Source organism: Bos indicus x Bos taurus, chromosome 5, assembly GCF_003369695.1.
Source record: "Bos indicus x Bos taurus breed Angus x Brahman F1 hybrid chromosome 5, Bos_hybrid_MaternalHap_v2.0, whole genome shotgun sequence".
NCBI classification, from domain to species: Eukaryota; Metazoa; Chordata; class Mammalia; order Artiodactyla; family Bovidae; genus Bos; species Bos indicus x Bos taurus.
The window spans coordinates 72,648,847-72,669,868 of NC_040080.1; the positions used below are offsets into that span (position 1 = coordinate 72,648,847).

Consider the following 21,022-nt stretch of genomic DNA (forward strand, 5'->3'; position numbering starts at 1 on the left):
GGACAGAGTAGCCTGGTTGGCTTCCGTCTATGGGGTCACATAGAGTCGGACACGACTGACACGACTTAGCAGCAGCAGCACACGCTAATAAAGTAATGCTTAAAATTCTCCAAGCCAAGCTTCAGCAATACGTGAACCGTGAACTTCCAAACGTTCAAGCTGGTTTTAGAAAAGGCAGAGGAACCAGAGATCAAATTGCCAACATCCACTGGATCGTGGAAAAAGTGAAGAGAGTTCCAGAAACTCTATTTCTGCTTTATTGACTATGCCAAAGTCTTTTGACTGTGTGGATCACAATAAACTGTGGAAAATTCTGAAAGAGATGGGCATACCAGACCACCTGACCTGCCTCTTGAGAAACCTGTATGCAGGTCAGGAAGCAACAGTTAGAACTGGACATGGAACAGACTGGTTCCAAATAGGAAAAGGAGTACGTCAGGGCTGTATATTGTCACCCTGCTTATTTAACTTCTATGCAGAGTACATCATGAGAAACGCTGGACTGGAAGAAGCACAAGCTGGAATCAAGAATGCCGGGAGTAATATCAGTAACCTCAGATATGCAGATGACACCACCCTTAATGCAGAAAGTGAAGAACTAAAGAGCCTCTTGCTGAAAGTGAAAGAGGAGAGTGAAAAAGTTGGCTTAAAACTCATCATTCAGAAAACTAAGATCATGGCATCTGGTCCCATCACTTCATGGCATATAGATGGGGAAACAGTGGGAACAGTGGCTGACTTTATTTTTCTGGGCTCCAAAATCACTGCAGATGTTAATTCCAGCCATGAAATTAAAAGATGCTTACTCCTTGGAAGGAAAGTTACGACCAACCTGGATAGCATATTAAAAAGCAGAGACATTACTTTGTCAACAAAGGTCCATCTAGTCAAGGCTATGGTTTTTCCAGTGGTCATGTGTGGATGTGAGAGTTGGACTGTGAAGAAAGCTGAGCACCGAAGAATTGATGCTTTTGAACTGTGGTGTTGGAGTAGACTCTTGAGAGTCCCTTGGACTGCAAGGAGATCCAACCAGTCCATCCTAAAGGAGGTCAGTCCTGGGTGTTCATTGGAAGGACTGATGTTGAAGCTGAAACTCCAATAAGAGCTGAATCATTTGAAAAGACCCTAATGCTGGGAAGGATTGAGGGCAGGAGGAGAAGGGGACAACAGAGGATGAGATGGCTGGATGGCATCACTGACTCGATGGACATGGGTTTGGGTGGACTCCAGGAGTTGGTGATGGACAGGAAGGCCTGATGTGCTGCAGTTCATGGGGTCGAAAAGAGTTGGACACGACTGAGCGACTGAACTGAATGGATGGTTGTTTTTACAAAATATAAAACTACACCAGTGGTTAAAAACTATATTTCCCAAACCAAACAATGATTTGCTGGGTAAAAAGAAAAAAAAAATGACCTTGTTACAGAGTGAAGTAAGTCAGAAAGAGAAAAACAAGTATCATATTTTAATACATATATATGCAATCTATACGGTTCTATAGTACTGCTGAACCTATCTGCAGGGCAGGAACAGAGATGCAGACATGGAGAATGGACTTGTGAAAACAATGGGGAAAGAGAGGGTGGGATGAATTGAGAGTAGTGCTGACATACACACTACCACGTGTAAAAGAGAGCTAGTAGGAAGCTGCTGTGTAACACGGAGAGCTCAGCTCAGTGCTCTGTGATGAGCTACAGGGGTGGGAAGGAGGCCAAGAGGGAGGGGAGAGATATATATAGTTATAGAAACCAACACAAATTGTAAAACAATTATCCTCCGATTAAAAATAAATTTAAAAAAACGGTATTGTTTTACATTTTTTAAATGTCGTTTTTATCTGCATTTGCTTATTTATTATCTTTAGTCACAATTCAGTACATTCTCCCTTTTGACCAACAATAATAACATTAATAACAGCAGCTGACATTAATAAACACTTAGTTTATATGATATACTCATCTCACTTAATCCTTATAACAATCAGTAAAGAAGGTGGTGTTATTCCTATTATAAAGATGAGGTAAAAGACCTAAGGAAGGAAGGATAAGTAATGTGCCAAAGGTCAAATCACCAGTTGGTTACACAGCAAGGATTCCAATTTAGATTCTCTTACCTACGATGCTATGTTAACGTGAGTATAGCATTATGCAACTGGATATTCAATAATTAATTGATAGTGATGGGGTCAAATTTACATCTAAAACTCACCAAAGGCTGTATCTATATACTACTAATTTATTTCAGTTTAATAGCTGGGAAACAATGCTTAGTGAGTGTTACAGGCTGAGTTGTACCCCCTGAAAATTCATATAATGAAGTCTGTCTTAATCTATTTGGGCAGCCAAAACAACACACTATAGAGACTGGGTGGTTTATAAACAACAAAAATTTACTTCTCACAGTTCTAGAGGCTGGGAAGTCCAAGATCAAGGTGCAGGCATATTCAGTGTCTAGTTTAAAGGTCCTCTTCCTGGTTCATAGACTGTCTTTTCATCATCAGCTCATGTGGCAGAAAGGGTAAGCGGTGTCTGTGGGCTCTCTTTTAAAAAAAGAGCACTAATCCCACTCGTGAGAACTCCATCCTCATGACCTAAGCACATCCCCAAAGCCCTACCTCCTCATAGCATCACAGGGGGCATTAGGTATCAACAAATTATTTAGTGAATGCAAACATTAGGACCAGTGCAAAGTCCCAATTCCTGGTACCTCAGAATGTGACTGTATTTGGAGACAGAATCTTTATAAAGAAGTAATTAGAGTAAAATGAAGTCATCAGGGTGGGCCCTAGTCCAATATGACTGGTATCCTTATAAGAGGAAATTTGAATATAGACAAGTACAGAGAGAAGTCCACGTGAAGACACAGGGAAATGACCATCATTCAGGCAAGAGAGGGAACTCAGAAGAAATCAACCCTACCTTGACCTCACACTTCCAATCTCCAGAACTTTAGAAAAGAAAGTAAATTTCTGTTTAAGCCATGCGATCGGTGGTACTTTGTTATGGCACCTTAGCAAATGAATGCTGTCAGGAATTTGCTAAAGTTTTATTGGTCACTGGTATACTGCTATAATTTTTAAATGAAACTTGTACTTTAAAAACTAAGAATGTTAACTTCTATGTCAAAATAACTGACTTAAGCACACTTTTAATTTTTAATGCATCATAATGTAATGAAATGTCATTAACATTTTAATATAATTTTATTGTAATACTGAATAATTCCCTGTAATTTATCTTTAATACTTTTTCCTTTCTAAATAAGATTAAAATCTAGTCAAAGGAGATTTATACTTTATAATACACAGCATACAAATAAGATCTTAAAAGTATTTAACAATTATATCTCAAACTTTATTACTTAAGGAATCAGTTTCTATATACTGCTTTCAATCACTTTTTATTAGCTGCTTCCAAAACCCGTAACAGGTGCAAGAAGAGATTGATGATATCCAAGTAGAGGTTGATGGCAGCTAATACATACTCTTCAGGTGACAGCCTGTGCATCAGTGAGTGTGTGTCATAGATGATGAATCCGCAGAAAAGAAGGGCTCCCCCAGCAGCCAAGACCAACTCCACTGTCTCACTGTAAAAAAACAACTAAAGGCAAGAGATTATTGTAATAGTTTTATATTTAAGAACAGCATTAAGAATACTTAAGTTACTTATACTCTACATACATATTTAATAATTCTGTACAACTTTGAATACAAATGTTAAAAGTAGAAAAAGGCAGGGCAGGTCCACTTGTGTTGGATGAATGGGTGAAGGGAGGAACCAATGAATATTCTCCTTTCTATTAAATTACCCACCTGACTTTGAACAGTAACATTCCAAACATAAATTATTTAAAATCTATTTCTTACTCAGAATTACATGTGCCACTTGAAGATTAGCAATTGCAAGTGAGGACCTCTTTCTATTTCATTTAACTCATTTGTTCATCTTTCTTTCAACCAATAATATTAACATAAGACCTTGATTTTTAAAATATCATTTTAAAATCATTCTACATACAAATGTTCCAGATAATTATAACCAAGTGTCCTACAGTAACATGTCTCTTACAGCTTTTTGAGATTATTTGTATTTCAAGTTATCATTCTAAAACAACTTACCCTCAAGATTCCTGACAAACACAAAATCCACAAACCAGCAAACAGTCTATAAAAACAAAAATTTTAATAATTTAGAATATTGTTCCTAACCAAAAACCTTTGTAAACTCATTCAGCATTTTCTGAATAAATAAATCCATCCTGATATTTGGCAAAGAATCACTGAAATGTAAGAATTCTTAAACCTACAATGAATATTACAGAATACCCAGAAATTGAAAGAACAGCTATCTATTCAACATTTGTTTTTATGGTGTATAAGACTAATTAAGAGTATAATTTTTAAAGTTTCAATTGGAATATAAAGAAAATACTGACATAAGCAAAATATCATTAGAAATATCATTTAATTCAGAGAGCTATAAAACTTCTTAAAAATATATAAATTTACCAATGAAGCATAATTTCATTTTTAACCAAATAACAAATGATTCTGTGAACACGCATATCCATTAGAGTTCCCAATGTACACTCTGTTTTATTCTGATGTATTAAAGAACTTAATTTATGCACATAAATTTGCCACTGCTATAATTTTATGAGTTATCATTCATTATATATAAAATAAAATTATATATTATATATGTAAGATATAATTATATGACAAGGACATCTAGGAAGTCAGTCCTATTATCTTATGAGACTTGGAAGCCTGAATATACATCTGCTGCCTCAGGCCACAAGTACACTGACCAAATTTATGCTCCCTCCTTAAATAAAAATGAGACAAAATATACGAAACAACAGTTTTCAAACAATAAGCAGCACAGGACAATGAGTCCTGAGATAAGGGAAACAAAGAAGGTGAGCTCTACAAATGACCCAGCTAGAGTTCCCAGGCCACAGTGCAGGGACAGGAATCCATATGCAGCTTTGTGGTTTCCTTGAGTTGAAGAGACGAGAATTCAGAGGTTAGAGAAGCTAAAGTGGTAGACTTTGAAGATCCAAGTTCTAGAGAAAAAAAGGGTTATACAGAGATTTCTGGTGGCATGCAGAGGGTTCTCCTCCAGTCTTTAGCTAAGTACTTATCAATGCATATTTGTGAGGAAGTACCAAAGTCTGGAGAAACCACCACCAGAGAGAACCAGGCAGAAAAATCCTCAGACGCAATAAAGCCAGAAATAGTTTTGATTCACACCAGCTAGAGTGAAAAGACCTGAGACATGGGGCTTTGAGTAATCCTCAGAAGGATACTATCTCAAGAGTGGGGCCAAATTAGCCCTGAACTAAAAGCTGTTCTGGATCCAGCTAACAGAGCTTAAAAACAAGCCTCAAAAGATTCAGACCATTTCCAAAGAACTTAATTGCTTCCTAGAAGAACAGAACCTAACACATATGCAAAACAGGAAGCAAAAAAAAAAATTATATATATATATATATAGCTTCTCCTTAAATCATACTCCATTCTAATACAACTGTTTATGCATCCTGCACAATTGTCAGTGTTGGCTGACCAATTAATATTTTATCCCAGTAGAGACTTCTGATAATCTGGTTGTTGTTCAGTTGCTAAGTTGTGTCCAACTCCTTGTGACCCCATGGACTGCAGCACACCAGACTTCCCAGTCCCTTCACTATCTCCACTATCTGGAGTACCAGGAAAAAAGGGGGAGGAAAGAAAGTTTTGCAAGACTAGACTACTTGTAAATTTTTAGTGCTTTAACAGGAAAAAAGAGCAGAAAACGTTTGGGTGATTATGTGCCAAAAGAAAGCCATTGTGAGCTTAGGAAAGATTCTATGCATTCTTACCAAGGTGAGGGCAACACAGTACCATTATCCTAATATAAAAAGGATCATTCCTTATATTAGTTTGAAGAAGGATACAGGTTACTTAAGATGGATCAAAAAATTTAAAGTTCATGCAGACTTCCTTAGCACCTGGGTCACAATTACCTTGCTTTTGCCACAAAGATGTGGATGGTAACATTTCCCACAGTTAATGTTAAGATCTAAATAATTCAGGTAAATTTCATACCATTTATAAAGCATGCAAGCCTATAGCCTCTCTAGAAAGCTTAAATTTCAGGGCATTCACTTCCCTTTCAATATAGAGGTGAAGCAAAAAACTCAAAGCTACTTTCCATCTCCTATCATGTATGCTCCAGGAGAGTAGGGCCCTAGTACCCAAAGGGATGACTTCTCATTACCTCCATTTTTAAAGTATCCAATGCTAACAGTACAGCACCTCTCTCAAAACGAGGTAGTAGTGAAGATATCTATCTATCATAGCCATGATAAATATATCACTTACCCTGCTCCAAATTTGCTGAAATCTCTCTTAGACTGTAAAGTATATACAGTCAAACCAAGAAATACTGCACAAGTCAGTATGAAAGCTTGCAGGACAACATACACATCATAGAAAGTAACTGTAAAATTACAAAACATTGATTAAAAATACATATAAACCATATAAAAGCTTTTTTTCTGTCATATAATAGAAATGCCTTATTTTGTCCTATACTACTTGCCAATAAAAACAATTATGAAAAGATTCCTTATTCAGTCTTCAACTCTTGTATGGTAAAACCACACCCATAGTGCAATAAGCAGGCTCCAAAATATACAACATAAGGAGATCACATCATTATGAAGTTAAAGAAATGGCTAGAAGATAATACACAGCCAGCTGGTTTAGGAGTTTAGGGAATATGGTGAAATGATTTTCACCCATTTCTATCCCAGCTGCAGTTCATCACCATTTGTGGTGACTATCAACTATGGCTTAAACCATCAATAGTGATGGTTCTGGGTCCTGTGGCTGGCTGGGAATTCCTAGGCAAGAAAAATATTGGGGCTGTCTGGGGTTGTCTGCCATTTACCAGCACTGTAGGCAATAGAAACCAACCACGAATTGCTTTATATCCAAGTCTGCATTATCCTGGAGAACATTATTGGGGTTTACTGGATATATATCGAATTTACTCCAGAAATTTTAGAATGACCATCTAGACTGACTATAGCAATTGTAATAAAACTGCTCAACATTTTACAGAATACTGAATTATAACCTCTTTAAAGGTAATTGAGTGTTTTGAACTCAAATCCATTTAAGTAATTTTTAATCTGAGAGGGATAAATTATCCAAGTTCCTTCTGTTTCTAAGTAGTTGACTTTATTTATCCCACACAGGGTTAAGAAGATGAATATGCAGAAAAGATAAAACATGAAATCACTTTTGCTTCTTCTCAGAAATTTCAGTAAGTTCGGGTGGATTCCATCTCTCTCCAACATCCCTTACAAATGGTGGATGCCAGAGGACAGAGATAGACTTAATAACATAGTAGTAAGTAATAGATAATAACACTGATAATAAGTTAAGTATTAATAATACTTCCTTTCCATGTTGAGAAATTTCAACCCTATTTAGTTTGGTGGTTATTATTTATTTATATTCTGATTCTTTTATAAAAAGAAGAGATGAATTACCAAAAAACATAGAGACAAAACCTAGCATGAAAAAGTTAAAAACAGTAATGACAAAAGAAGAAGAGAAAAATACATTAACAATATGGATCCACAATTTATTGCTATTGACAGTAACAGTACATTCTGATCTTTTTTGGTATCCCAGATAAATAATTTTGAAACAATCAGAATTTTTATTGTTAATCACAAAATTTTTTACTTGAGATATTATTATATAGGGTACATCAAATAATTATAACAGATACTTCCTTTTAAATATTATATATATTTAACACAAAATACAAGACAGAAATGACTATTGTTTCTTGTAGTGCCCTCTGATGAAATATGAGGATGTAATAAGGTACAGTTCAGTGCAGGCAATTTGAGATACTGAGCTCATGTGATGAAAGAGCATGGTTCCAAACATGTTATTAGTTCTTTTAAGATCCCTTTAAACAAGAAAAAAGATTAGCTATAGTTGTCTTTTTTTTATTTTTGGCTGCGCTATGCAGCATGTGAGATTTTTAGTTCCCTGACCAGGGATTGAACCCATATCCTCTGCAGTGGAAGGGCGGAGTGATTAACCACTGGATTGCCAGGGAAGTATCTGATGTTGTCTTGTTGGATAAACAAAATGAATATTGTTCTCTGTTCCTATTGTTTTCCTAATTCTTTTCGACTTCCTCTAAACTCAGCTAAAACAATATAAACATTTATTTTTTGCTTATATTTTAGGAATTCTTCATTCTATGCCACATTTTTTAATATGACATTACATGATGTTAAGCTTTAGCCCCAAACACTTTTTTACCCAAAAGATTTATCCACTTTAAAAAGTTACTGTAATATACAGAAGCACAATTATGGCTTACCAACGAAGGCCACGGTCAGAGATTCCAACAGTGTCTAAGAAAAAGAGACTGAAATTACACAGATGCATGTAAAATTTATACTGTTAAGTACATGTTCTGATTTCCAGGAATTCAAGGTGATTTCATACCCAATGATCTCATTTTAGTTTCAGAGCAGCCTTTTGAAGTATATGGGACATATAATAAGCCCACCATAATAAAAATGAGACCTCAATGTATTAAATGAAAATATTTAGATTCTTTTCTTTTTTTGACTGTGCTGCACAGTTTGTGGTATCTTAGTTCCCCAACCACAGCAGTAAAAGCAATGAGTCCCAACCACAGGACAACCAGGGTATTTCCATGAGAACAGATTCCAATTGTTATACCATTATTCCTTAAACTCAACTAGATTTTTCATATCTGCAACAGGGAGATTCTAGAAGTAATATAGAAAATTCTATTTTTCTCACTCTTTATGATGTAAATAAAGTTGAAACTGCAAATCACATGCACATTTAAAAAACCTCACTACCTCACACAAACACGGAAAGAATATAATATTTAGATAGTACTTTGGTGTGGCAGGACTGGTCTCCTTTAGGATGGACTGATTGGATCTCCTTGCAGTCCAAGGGACTCTCAAGAGTCTTCTCCAACACCACACTTCAAAAGCATCAATTCTTCGGTGCTCAGCTTTCTTCACAGTCCAACTCTCACATCCATACATGACCACAGGAAAAACCACAGCCTTGACTAGACAGACCTTTGTTGGCAAAGTAATGTCTCTGCTTTTCAATATGGTGTCTAGGTTGGTCATAACTTTCCTTCCAAGGAGTAAGCGTCTGTTAATTTCATGGCTGCAGTCACCATCTGCAGTGATTTTGGAGCCCAGAAAAATAAAGTCTGACACTGTTTCCACTGTTTCCCCATCTATTTCCCATAAAGTGATGGGACCAGATGCCATGATCTTATTTTTCTGAATGTTGAGCTTTAAGCCAACCTTTTCACTCTCCTCTTTCACTTTCATCAAGAGGCTTTTTAGTTCCTCTTCACTTTCTGCCATAAGGGTGGTGTCATCTGCATATCTGAGGTTATTGATATTTCTCCCGGCAATCTTGATTCCAGCTTGTGCTTCTTCCAGCCCAGCATTTCTCATGATGTACTCTGCATCTAAGTTAAACAAGTAGGGTGACAATATACAGCCTTGATGTACTCCTTTTCCTATTTGGAACCAGTCTGTTGTTCCATGTCCAGTTCTACCAGTCCTGGGTGTTCACTGGAAGGACTGATGCTGAGGCTGAAACTCCAGTACTTTGGCCACCTCATGCGAAGAGCTGACTCATTGGAAAACACCCTGATGCTGGGAAGGATTGGGGCAGGAGGAGAAGGGGACGACAGAGGATGAGATGGCTGGATGGCATCACCAACTCAATGGACATGAGTTTGAGTAAACTCTGGGAGTTGGTGATGGACAGGGAGGCCTGGCATGCTTCGATTCATGGGATCGCAAAGAGTTGGACATGACTGAGTGACTGAACTGAACTTGGTGTGGCAGAGTATTGAAACTGTCCCCCAATATTCTTTTTTTCTTTCTTGGTAACAGAATTTTGCCTAAACATATACCCATTCAGATTAAGCATTATGTTTTCAGCTTCCCTGGCAGCTAGATCTGCAAGAATCTATATCTAAAAGCTAGAATATAGTGTGATTATTCTAGCTTTTAGAATAGAATAGAATAGAATATATTCTAGTCAATAGAATGTGAATAGAGAGACATACAACCCCGAGGAGCAAAGAGGTTTGCTCTCTCCTTTCTCTTTTCATTTTTTAAATAGATAGAATGCAGGTATGGTAGTAAGCTATCTTATTCGATGCAACTTTATTTATTTATTTTATTTTATTTTTTCCAATGCAACTTTAGAAATGTCTAAACTATAGCAGTGTCTGGGCCCCTGACAACTTCACTAAACAGTCATTCAGATTTTTATATGAAAGAGACATAAGCTATCTTGTTTAAGCCATGTCAAAAGTAGCTGAACTCATATCCTAAATAAGAACTAGGGATACTGAGCTTCATCCTCAAGCTTCTTTCCCCTTAATTATATCTTTGTTTTAATTGTTTATTCTAGTTAGATTTTATCTGATAGACAATTATCATAAAGGAAATGCCTTGATTTTTTAAAAAACTCATTAATTTGGTTCTGCTACTGTTACATATATATATGCATTCAAATAAATAAATTTGAAATTCAGGAATAAATGTTAAGGAAACACATTGTCAAAGTACTTACAAATCCAAAAAGCAGGTATAGGTTAAGGGGATGCTTATGTCTGTTTACAGTCAAGGCTAAAATCAAACCCAAGGATCCAAGGGCCAACACCAAAATTAAGGCAGGACTGAAAGACAAAAAATTAAAAGCATTCTCAACTTAAAAAAATACCATAAATAACATCCAATTTAATAATAAAATTTCTCTATGTGTTCATGAAAGTACAGGAAAAAAAAATTTGGAAGGATCTAAACCAAACTGACCAAAGAAATTATTTTTCCATGGGGAAAATTTGAGACTGTGAGATGGGAAGGAGCAGGAAGACAAAGAATCTTTCCCACTATGAATGTGGAAAATGTAACCCTTTTACATCATGAATTTCTATTATATTGAATAATTTTTTCAATTAGCATACTGCCTTTTTTAAAAACTAAAACTCAATAAAGAAAAACTATTAAATAATAAGCAAATTTTATACCTAACTACTTTTTTAGGGCATTTACTATATAGCTGTAACTTAAAGAACTTACTCCAAATAGCAAACTAATAGTTCAAGATTCCCCTTTTGTAAAGGAAGGATAGAAATTATCTACTTTTAAGAAAATATTCATTCTTTACTTTTCTTTAATATAAAGTCTATATTACTCTTACCCATGGAAATAATTATTTTGGAGGTCAAATCTTAAACAAATTAGGGAAGAACCATATGGAACTCCTCTGAAAGGATTTCAGTGAAATTTTCCTAGCTGTGAACTGACACTAAGGTAAATTTAACTTTTCAAGCACTGTCTTGGGCTTTGGGGACAGGGCATAAGTCTAATAAAGACACACTCAAAAAATTACATTCAATAAAAATTCTTAATGGAGATGAGAGGTTAACTCTATGAAACCAAGCTAAAAATGTTGGCGGTAAATACCATATTGTAGATTATTTTTCTTGCAAAAATTTATTCACAAGAGTTAATCAATCCTTTTTACATTCTAACCTCAAAAGTTAATAGAAAAAAACCCCACTACCTTGCTCATCTTATGCCCTTTGAGTCACATGCAGTGGCTGAAAATGATTCTGAATCATGTCATTACCTTACCTTTCATGTACAAATGTCCGTATAGAATCAAAGTATAAAAAAAATGCCAATGTCACTGTAGTTAAGAGAACTTGGAGAGAAAGGATGCTGTAGACTTTTCTTAGAAAGGCTGAAAAGAGAAAAAAGTTACACATGACTATTTTCTTAAGCATTTATCAGAGTACAGCAAGATCAGGTTTCTTCTTAGACACATTAAATTACTATGTAAATTCTTTCTTAAATCTTAATCCAAATATCACAACTGTAACTAAAACTTAAAAAAAAAAAGCCTCCCAGAAAATAAAAAATTTTGTTAACTATACTCCAGGAAGCATGAGCTTAAAAAATTAAGTTAATGGGCCAGAATACAAATGTTTCCATCAAAATAAAACGAAACCATCAAATCCATATTTGTGCAACATACAACAAAGCAAAGGATTAAAACCAGAACATGTTTTAAATAACGAAGTTATCTTGAAAGTGAAAAGCAGGAATAAAAAGCATATGGTTAGATATAAAATTTAAAAAGAAATCTTAATTTCCAAGCGGTGCAAATGTTTCCCTAAAATGAAGCTTCTCCATAAAAGGCAAATAATATATAAACTTACTTTCACTCACCTATTTTTATTTCTCACTTCTAGTACCTTTGCTTCTAGTTTCTATATAAGAAATTCTGACTTTCAAAATACGTTATTACCAACATCCTTATTACCAACATCCATAAATCAACTCCAAAGCGCAATGATCTAAAAATATTTATAAAAGTCTTCTGATACATAGAAGACTTCCCAGGTGGCGCTAGTGTAAAGAACACACCTGCTAATGCAGAAGATAAAAGAGACATGGGTTCGATCCCTGAGTCAGGAAGATCTCCTGCAGAAGGGCACTGCAATCACTCCAGTATTCTTGCCTTCAGAATCCCAGAGAGAGGAGGCTGGTGGGCTACAGTCCACAGGGTCACAAAGAGTTCCTCGTATTCCTGAAGGACCCTAAACAGACTTCTAAATGCTTTATTTTATAGTGATGTCTACTTGTCTTTCACTATTAGACTATGAAGACTAAAGAGCTCCCTAATAATAGGATATTAATATTCATTTTAAGTTTCCCATTTTAGGACACGACTCAGCATGAGTTCCTACCACTCTGCCAGGGATGGCACAGAATATTGTTTAATCGTTAACTCTGGTCCAACTCTCTGTGACCCTGTGGACTACAGCCCGCCAGGCCCCTCTGTCTGTGGGATTTTCCAAGCAAGAATACTGGAGTGGGTTGCCATTTCCTTCTCTAGGGGATTGTCCCAACCCAGGGATCGAACTCACATCTCATGCATCTCCTGCATTGGCAGGTAGATTCTTTTCCTCTGAGCCATCTGGGAAGCCCTTGGCACAGAATAAATACTCCTTAAATTTTATTTGCTTTTAAATAAACTTATATTGAATTAATGAAAAGTAAATTTTGCCAGAGAAAAGGTGTTATTCTGACACAATAATGGAGCCACATAATTTCTTAGGCAAGAACAACACTGTGGAATGATTTTTACCCAACAAAAGATATGGTACTGTCTCTTGACTCTCATGACAATATGCATGCGATAAATGTTCTCTTTGAAAAAAATTCCTACTAAAGACCTCATTCCTCAAGGAATGATGAAGTGCTTTGATGGCATGTCTGCCAAATATCAAGCAGTAAAATAAATATAAGAATAAGAGAATGTTCATAAATAATAAAGATTTAATCCTTAAAGGCCCTCCCATTACATCTTTTTTAAAATATAAGAGTATTTATTTATTTTTTGATTGTGCTGGGTGTACACTGCTGCAAGGGCTTTTCTCTGTTTGCAGTGAGTGGGGGCTACTCTAGTTGCATGGGCTTCTCACTGCGGTGGCTACTCTCTAGGGCACACGGGCTTCAGTAGCTGCGGCCCCTGGGCTCTAGAACACAGGCTCAATAGTTGTGGCGCACAGGCTTTAGTTGCTCCTTGGCATGTGGAATCTTCCCGGATCAGGATCAAACTGGTGTCCCCTGCATTTCAACATGGACTTTGAACCACTGGATGCCCAGGGAAGTCCTCTATACTCTTTTAAAAATAGAACTTAAATCAAATCCCACAAAAAGTAACATTTGACACCCATTTTGAATAACTAATATAAAAAGTGGCAAAAGATATACATACACACCCAGAGAAAAAAATAAAAGATCTGATAAGAAAACAAGTCAAACTGCAATCTTTCAGTTGTGTTTTTTTTTTTTTTTTGAGTCCTATTTCTGCCTTTCTACTTTTCGGCTTTCTACTTCCACTTCTTCCCTTTCTACTCAAACTTGACAGGCTGAAACATGAACTTTTCATTTCTACCCAATCTGTAACCAGCACCAACCTCCCCCAAGCCAAAAATGTAGGAGTCACCTCTGATTTCCCTCTTTTCCCAATCCATCAACAACTACTGTAGCTTCTACTTGCAAAGTGAAAGTCATCCACCTCTTTGGTCTCCTTTGCTACATTTCCAGTCAGTCTTACGATCTCGCACCTGCACGGTTATAGTAGCCTTCTATTTGGTCTGCATGCTTTCACTGGTCCCACCTATAGTCCCACAGCTGTTGACAGCTATCTTTTTGTAGAGTAATCTGTATCATGTGACTGCCTGCTTAAGTACTTGTAATGCTTTCCCTTCTGCTTACAATAAAATGTTAAAGTTTTTATGGGGCCTAAGAGTCGGACACGACTTCTTTCACTTTTCACTTTCATGCACTGGAGAAGAAAATGGTAGCCCACTCCAGTGTTCTTGCCTGGAGAATCCCAGGGACGGGGGAGCCTGGTGAGCTGCCGTCTATGGGGTTGCACAGTCGGACACAACTGAAGCGACTTAGCAGCAGCAGCAACAAGCCCTACATGACATATGCATGCATGCTCAGTCTTGTCCGCCTCTTTGTGACCCCATAGACTGCAGCCCACCAGGTTCCTCTGTCTGTTGGCTTTCTCAGAACAGAATTCTGGAGTGGGTTGCCATTTCCTTCTCCAGAGGATCCTTTGGACCCAGGGCTTGAACCTGTACCTCCTGTATCTCCTGCATTGGCAGAGGGATTCTTTACCACTGAGCCAACTGGGAAGCCCGTGATTATCATAACTAGGTCATAAAAGACACGGTAGCTTCCTTAATGGTCTCTCCTGGGTTGCATGCTCTTGACAAGTCAGCTACCACGCCATGATGCTCAAGCAGCCAATGGAGAAGGTCACATGGCAAGGAATTAACACCTTGTATCAACATCTGCATGAGTGGGGTTTCCAGGAAGCAGATCTTCAACCCAGTGAAGTCTTCAGATGACTGCAGTCTCAGCCCACATCTTGAGTGGACTCTCCTAACACACCCTGAGCCAGAACCACCTAGCTACGCCTATCCCATATTTCTGATTCTCAGAAACTGTGTTAAGTAATAACTGTTGTTTTAAGCTTCTAAAATTTGGAATAAATTTTAATAAAGCAATAGATAACAAATACAACCTAGCTAGCTTCTTCTCAACAACACAACTGCCATCTCCTTTAAAAGTTCTTTCCCTGACCATTCCTTAACTAAAATAGCTACTAAGCTACTATTCTAGGCTCTAGTGTCTATTTCATCACTGTTTCTTTTCTTTAGAGAGTTTAACACTGCTAGTAGTCTATTTATTTGCTTAACTCTTTAGGGCCTATCTCCCTTACTACTCCACACAAATAATAAATCTAGAGGACTCAAATATTATCTGGTTACTGCTATATCCTTAATATCAGCAGGGAGCCCAATAAAGTTGTATAAACAAAAGAAAAATGCTCACCTTCACTCACCTGGCTAAAAAAATGTAGATTAAAACAAGATTACATTTTTTTTTTACCCACAACAAGACGCAGTAAACTATGGCTAAGGGCCAAACCCAGCACATCACCTGATTTTATAAGAAAGTTTTCCTGGGCACTGCTGCTGCTAAGTCACTTCAGTCGTGTCCGACTCTGTGCGACCCCATGGACTGCAGCCCACCAGGCTCCCCCATCCCTGGGATTCTCCAGGCAAGAACACTGGAGTGGGTTGCCATTTCCTTCTCCAATGTGTGAAAGTGAAAAGTGAAAGTGAAGTCGCTCAGTCCTGTCCGACTTCTAGCAACCCCATGGACTGAAGCCTACCAGGCTCCTCCATCCATGGGATTTTCCAGGCAAGAGTACTGGAGTGGGGTGCCATTGCCTTCTCTGTTCCTGGGCACAATCACAGCCATTTCTGTGTCCTCTATAGCTTCTTTTTTTGCCTGGATAATTCCATGGACAGAGGGGCCTGGCAAGCTACAATCCATGGGGTTGCAGAGTCAGACACAACTGAGTGACTAATTGTAATTGTATAGCTTCTTTTGCATGACAATGGCAGTATTTTGTAACTGTGCCACAGAGTCCTTTATTATGACTCCACAAAGCTGAAAATATTTACTATCTGGCCCTTTGGAGAAAATGTTTGCTAATCCCTGATCTACCAGATTGCCAGATACTAAGAAGTTTGATGATCTCAGTGCTGGTGAGAGTGCAGTAGAAAGTACCCTCATGTATTGTTTGCTGGAGAGTCAACAGGTGCAATCTCTTTGGGTAGTTGACGACATCAAATTTTAAATGCACATATTCTTTGGACCTATAATTTCACTGCTAAAAATTTATAGAACAATAATTGGAGAAATTCACAACCATATGGAAGAATGGCCCCTAAAGCTCTATTTGAAGGAATAAAAAGAATGAAAAGTAACAATCTAAATACCCATCAAGAAAGGATGATTAAATAAATTATGGAACATACATATTATAGATGATCACCATAGTTAAAAATATGATAAAGCTATAAATATATGTACTGCTATTTTTCAATATGATAACATTAAATAAAAATACAAAGTTGCAGAAATGTAAGAATCATAACATTGTGCTTCTTAGTATAAAACAGTATGTCTTAGTGTTTCAAAAATACAAATATAGTAGACTGCTAAAACAGATTAGTTTAATAGACTATGTATATTACATATGTAACAACTAATTATATAAACTTAACTTAATGGTACTATAAAAGTGCTCAAGGTAGAGATTGTACTCAGCTTTCATTCTCACATCATTTTTCTGTAGCTTCATAATTTGTTGTTTTCTACCAATAAGCCTTGGCTATTTAAATATATAATATTCCAAAAGTATTTTCCAGAAGATGTACGTATTACATTTTCAAAACAACCCCATTTTCCTTCATGTAAAGGTAGTGAGGAAAGAAGTTTTGGAAGTCACAGTTGCTCACCTTAAGACACTAGTTAGATCAGCCAGATTAATTTGCTTAAAAAATAGAGGGAGGCATTTCTGTTTTACCTTTAAATTCATAAAAAATTTTGACAGACCAGATACCATTTTAAACTACAGATGCAGTCAGCTTAGTCACAGGTCCAATGACCATGACACAGGGTTCCTTACTGGTAATTTCCTGATAGGAGTGAGATCACACTGGGTGAATTCCTGGATGAGAGCTGTTACCAAGAAAGGAGCCATGATTATCATTTTCTAAACATATGTCTAAAGCTTAGAATTTTCAGCCCCACACCCGTTTCTCCTGAGAAGAGAGAAGGGCTGAAAATGGAGGTAATTAATCACGCTTTCGTGAGGAAGCCACCATTAAACCCCAATAGTACGGGGTATGCAGGGCTTCCAGATGGGTGAACACAGCCTCATACCAGGACATAGAAACTGCAAAGACAGACGAGGACACAGAATCAGCCCTTATATCAAAAACATAGCCTGCAATGCAGGAGACCTGGGTTCGATCCCTGGGTCAGGAAAATCCCCTGGAGAAGGAAATGGCAACCCACTCCAGTACTCTTGCCTGGAAAATCCCATGGTCAGAGAAGCCTGGTAGACTACAGTCCATGGGATCGCAGAGTCGAACACGACTGAGCGACTTCACTTTCATTTTCCATTCAGATATACGTCACAATGATCATATAATAAACTTACTTTCACGGAAAAAAATAACCCAAGTTTCTCTTAACTGAAAGATGCCAAATTCAAGCTAGTGAGGTTTTCAACCCCTTTTCCACCGAAGATGATAGGATGGACTCAGTTTCAGGTCTCTGGGCATACAGCTGAGGAGCCACCTCACCTCTCCCTCTCAGCCCCTGCGGAGGGAGAAAGCCCTTCTTCCCAGCCAGGGGACCGGAAGGAGGAGGGAAGGCTGTCCTCTGAACCCAAGAGATCGGCGGTATCCCCAGGGCCTGGTCGCGGAGGATGCTCGCCTCAGAAGCCGGAAACCAGCCCCCAGAGGCCGGCGACGCCAGGCGACCGACAAGGCGCGGCCGGGAGGGACCGGGCGACGTACCCATTCGGATGTGCACGCTGGCGGAGGCCACGCAGCTGCCATAGTTGAAGTCGTCCTCGATAGAAGAGCAGGGGTAGCGGGGGTCAAAGTCCGCCATGTCCGCACAGCACCACCCCCCACCCCAGGGCCCCCGCGGAGCTAAATTGACGACGCCACCACAACGGCCTCAGGCCTTCCACTTCCTGAGGAAGCGATCCAGCCCCAACTAGCCGAGCGGCCGCGCCCGAGCCAAGCCCCAACCAATCGATGAGGTAGCCTCGAACATTCAGTTAGTTCAGTTCCCTTCAGTCGCTCAGTCGTGTCCGACTCTTTGCGACCCCATGGACTGCAGCACGCCAGGCCTCCCTGTCCATCACCAACTCCCGGAGTTTATCCAAACCCATATCCATTGAGTCAGTGATGCCATCCAACCATCTCATCCTCTGTCGTCCCCTTCTCCTCCTGCCCTCAATTTTCCCCAGCATCAGGGTCTTTTCCAACGAATCAGTTCTTTGCATCAGGTGGCCAAAGTATTGGAGTTTCAGCTTCAACATCAGGCCTTCAATGAATATTCAGGACTGATTTCCTTTAGGATGGACTGGTTGGATCTCCTTGCAGTCCAAGGGACTCTCAAGAGTCCAACACCACAGTTCGAAAGCATCAATTCTTCAGAGCTCGGCTTTCTTTGTAGTCCAACTCTTACATCCATACATGACCACTGGAAAAACCATAGCCTTGACTAGACGGACCTTTGTTGGCAAAGTAATGTCTCTGCTTTTTAAAATGCTTCAGTTAGGCTGGAAAAAGGAGTTTGCTTCATGTTAGGGCGGGAGAGAAAATGAGTTACATTTTCAGTGTCATCTGAAGTGAAGGTTTTCTCAGATTTTCCTCCACAAGTTTCTTAAATCCTCTGACCAAGAGAAGTTGCTAAAAGTGATAAAAATGAAGTCCCCTTTCATCCTTCCGTTCAACAAATACCCATTCTCATTCTTTCTTCTTGTTGTTTAGTTGCTCTTCGCGACCCCATGGACTGTAGCCCGCCAGGCTCCTCTGTCCATGGGATTTCCCAGGCAAGAATACCGGAGTGGGGTGCCATTTCCTTCTCCAGGGGATCTTCCCGACCCAGGAATGGCTCAAACCCGTGTCTCCTGCATAGGCAGGTTGTTTCTTTACCATTGAACCACCAGGGAAGCCCCCATCTCATTCATTTACTGCCGCAATAATCACACTGAGGAGATACTTTTCATTAAATTATTATTTTAAAAAAATATTTATTTATTTGGCAGCACCGGGTCCTAGTTGCGGCATGTGAACTTGTGGTTTCAGCATGTGAGAGCTAGTTCCCTAACCAGGGATCAAACCTAAGCCCTCTGCATTGAAGTTCAGAATCTTAACCACTGGACCACCAGGGAAGTCCCTACGTTATTTTTATTGAAGTACAGTTGGTTTTAATTATACTACTTTCAATGATGGGCTTCCCTTGTGGCTCAGCTGGTAAAGAATCTGCCTGCAATATGGGACACCTGGGTTCAATCCCTGGGTTGGGAAGATCCCCTGGAGAAGGGAAAGGCTACCCACTCCGGTATTAGGACCTGGAGAATGCCTATGGGACTATACAGTCACAAAGAGTTGGATACGACTGAGTGACCTTCACTTCACTTTCAATAATAATCCCTAAAATTGTTGATCACTTTCTAAAAACCCAGCTTTCTGAATGAGATAATGCTTAGTGCTGGCAGACATGAGCAGAGCCAACCAGAGAAGAGTGGAGTAATATAGGTAGGTTCTCAAGGGCCCAGCATCTGCAAAGCAGTAAGGGCACAAGGGGCAAAGCTCAGGGGGAGTAAGGGCACAGACTGCAAAGAATGAGGCACGATAAAGGCCAGGTCACTATATGCCAAATGTAGACTTCTGGAGAGAGTCATGACCACAGGCAGGGAAGAGGATGTTGCGCTCTACTAATGAAAGAAATGATGGTGGCAAACACGATGGATCAAAGTGAATATTCATGGTATTGCTGTTATTCCACTACAAAGACAACCTGTAGATATACTCAGAGTAATATCTCAGGGTCCCCTGGATTTTTTTTTAACAAATTTACTTTGATCCCACGGACAGAGGAGCCTGGCGAGCTATAGTCCATGGGGTTGCAAAAGAGTCGGACACGACTGAGCGACTAACACTTTACTTTGATCCACCTACATTTGCCATCCTCACTTTAACCATAACACTCAAAAGACTTAGCAAGTAGAACTCAGAATAGCTGTGGAATTGTCTATTCTGAAATTAAATTCTTAAATTTGACTTTATTGGAAGCTTTTGTCTAAAGAACTAACCTCTTTTTCATAATGACAAGCAAAAAACTTATCTTTTTATGATTTTACAAACATTTCAAAAACACATTACTCATTTTACTATCAAGTCATAATAGGATTTAGTATATAGAACTAACCAGATTGGACTGGGAATCCACTGTCTTATTGACTAAAAGTAGCATTAGCCAAGTTTGATCTCCTACCTCGTACCAATTACAAAAAAAGGAAATTTCAGATGGATCTGGGACATAAATGTGAAAGACAAAACAATAAAGCTTTGAGAAGATGATATATAGGAGAATATCTTTATGATCTGAGTAAAGAAAAGATTTCTGAAACCATGTATAAACTAGCTGATGCTGCTAAGTCACGTCAGTCGTGTCCGACTCTGTGCGACCCCGTAGATGGCAGCCCACCAGGCTCCGCCGTCCCTGGGATTCTCCAGGTAAGAACACTGGAGTGGGTTGCCATTTCCTTCTCCAATGAATGAAAGTGAAAAGTGAAAGTGAAAGTGAAGTCGTATCAGACTCAGCGACCCCATGGACTGCAGCCTACCAGGCTCCTCTGTCCATGAGATTCTCCAGGCGAGAGTACTGGAGTGGGGTGCCATCGCCTTCTCCAGTATAAACTAGCAGTTAACCCCAAAGGAGAAGATTG

General features: G+C 38.7%; 1 protein-coding gene across 1 annotated transcript; it reads right to left on the reverse strand.

Moving 5' to 3' along the window:
- Positions 1-1,827: 1,827 nt before the first annotated feature.
- TMBIM4 (transmembrane BAX inhibitor motif containing 4) lies at positions 1,828-18,274 on the reverse strand. Its single transcript, XM_027542457.1, has 7 exons — positions 18,072-18,274; positions 11,740-11,848; positions 10,673-10,778; positions 8,400-8,433; positions 6,368-6,485; positions 4,118-4,163; positions 1,828-3,599 (listed from the first exon to the last, which is right to left on the reverse strand). The coding sequence occupies exons 1-7, from the start codon at positions 18,166-18,168 to the stop codon at positions 3,393-3,395; spliced, it is 717 nt and encodes a 238-aa protein (XP_027398258.1). The 5' UTR covers positions 18,169-18,274; the 3' UTR covers positions 1,828-3,392.
- Positions 18,275-21,022: the final 2,748 nt, after the last annotated feature.

Coding starts and splice junctions, on each gene's coding strand:
- TMBIM4 (XM_027542457.1), bottom strand. CDS start 18,168: ATGGCGGACTTTGACCCCCGCTACCCCTGCTCTTCTATCGAGGACGAC. Junction 8,434..10,672: donor TATACCTGCTTTTTGGATTT/GTAAGTACTTTG, acceptor TCTTTTTCTTAG/ACACTGTTGGAATCTCTGAC. Junction 3,600..4,117: donor GTTTGTCAGGAATCTTGAGG/GTAAGTTGTTTT, acceptor TCTTGCCTTTAG/TTGTTTTTTTACAGTGAGAC.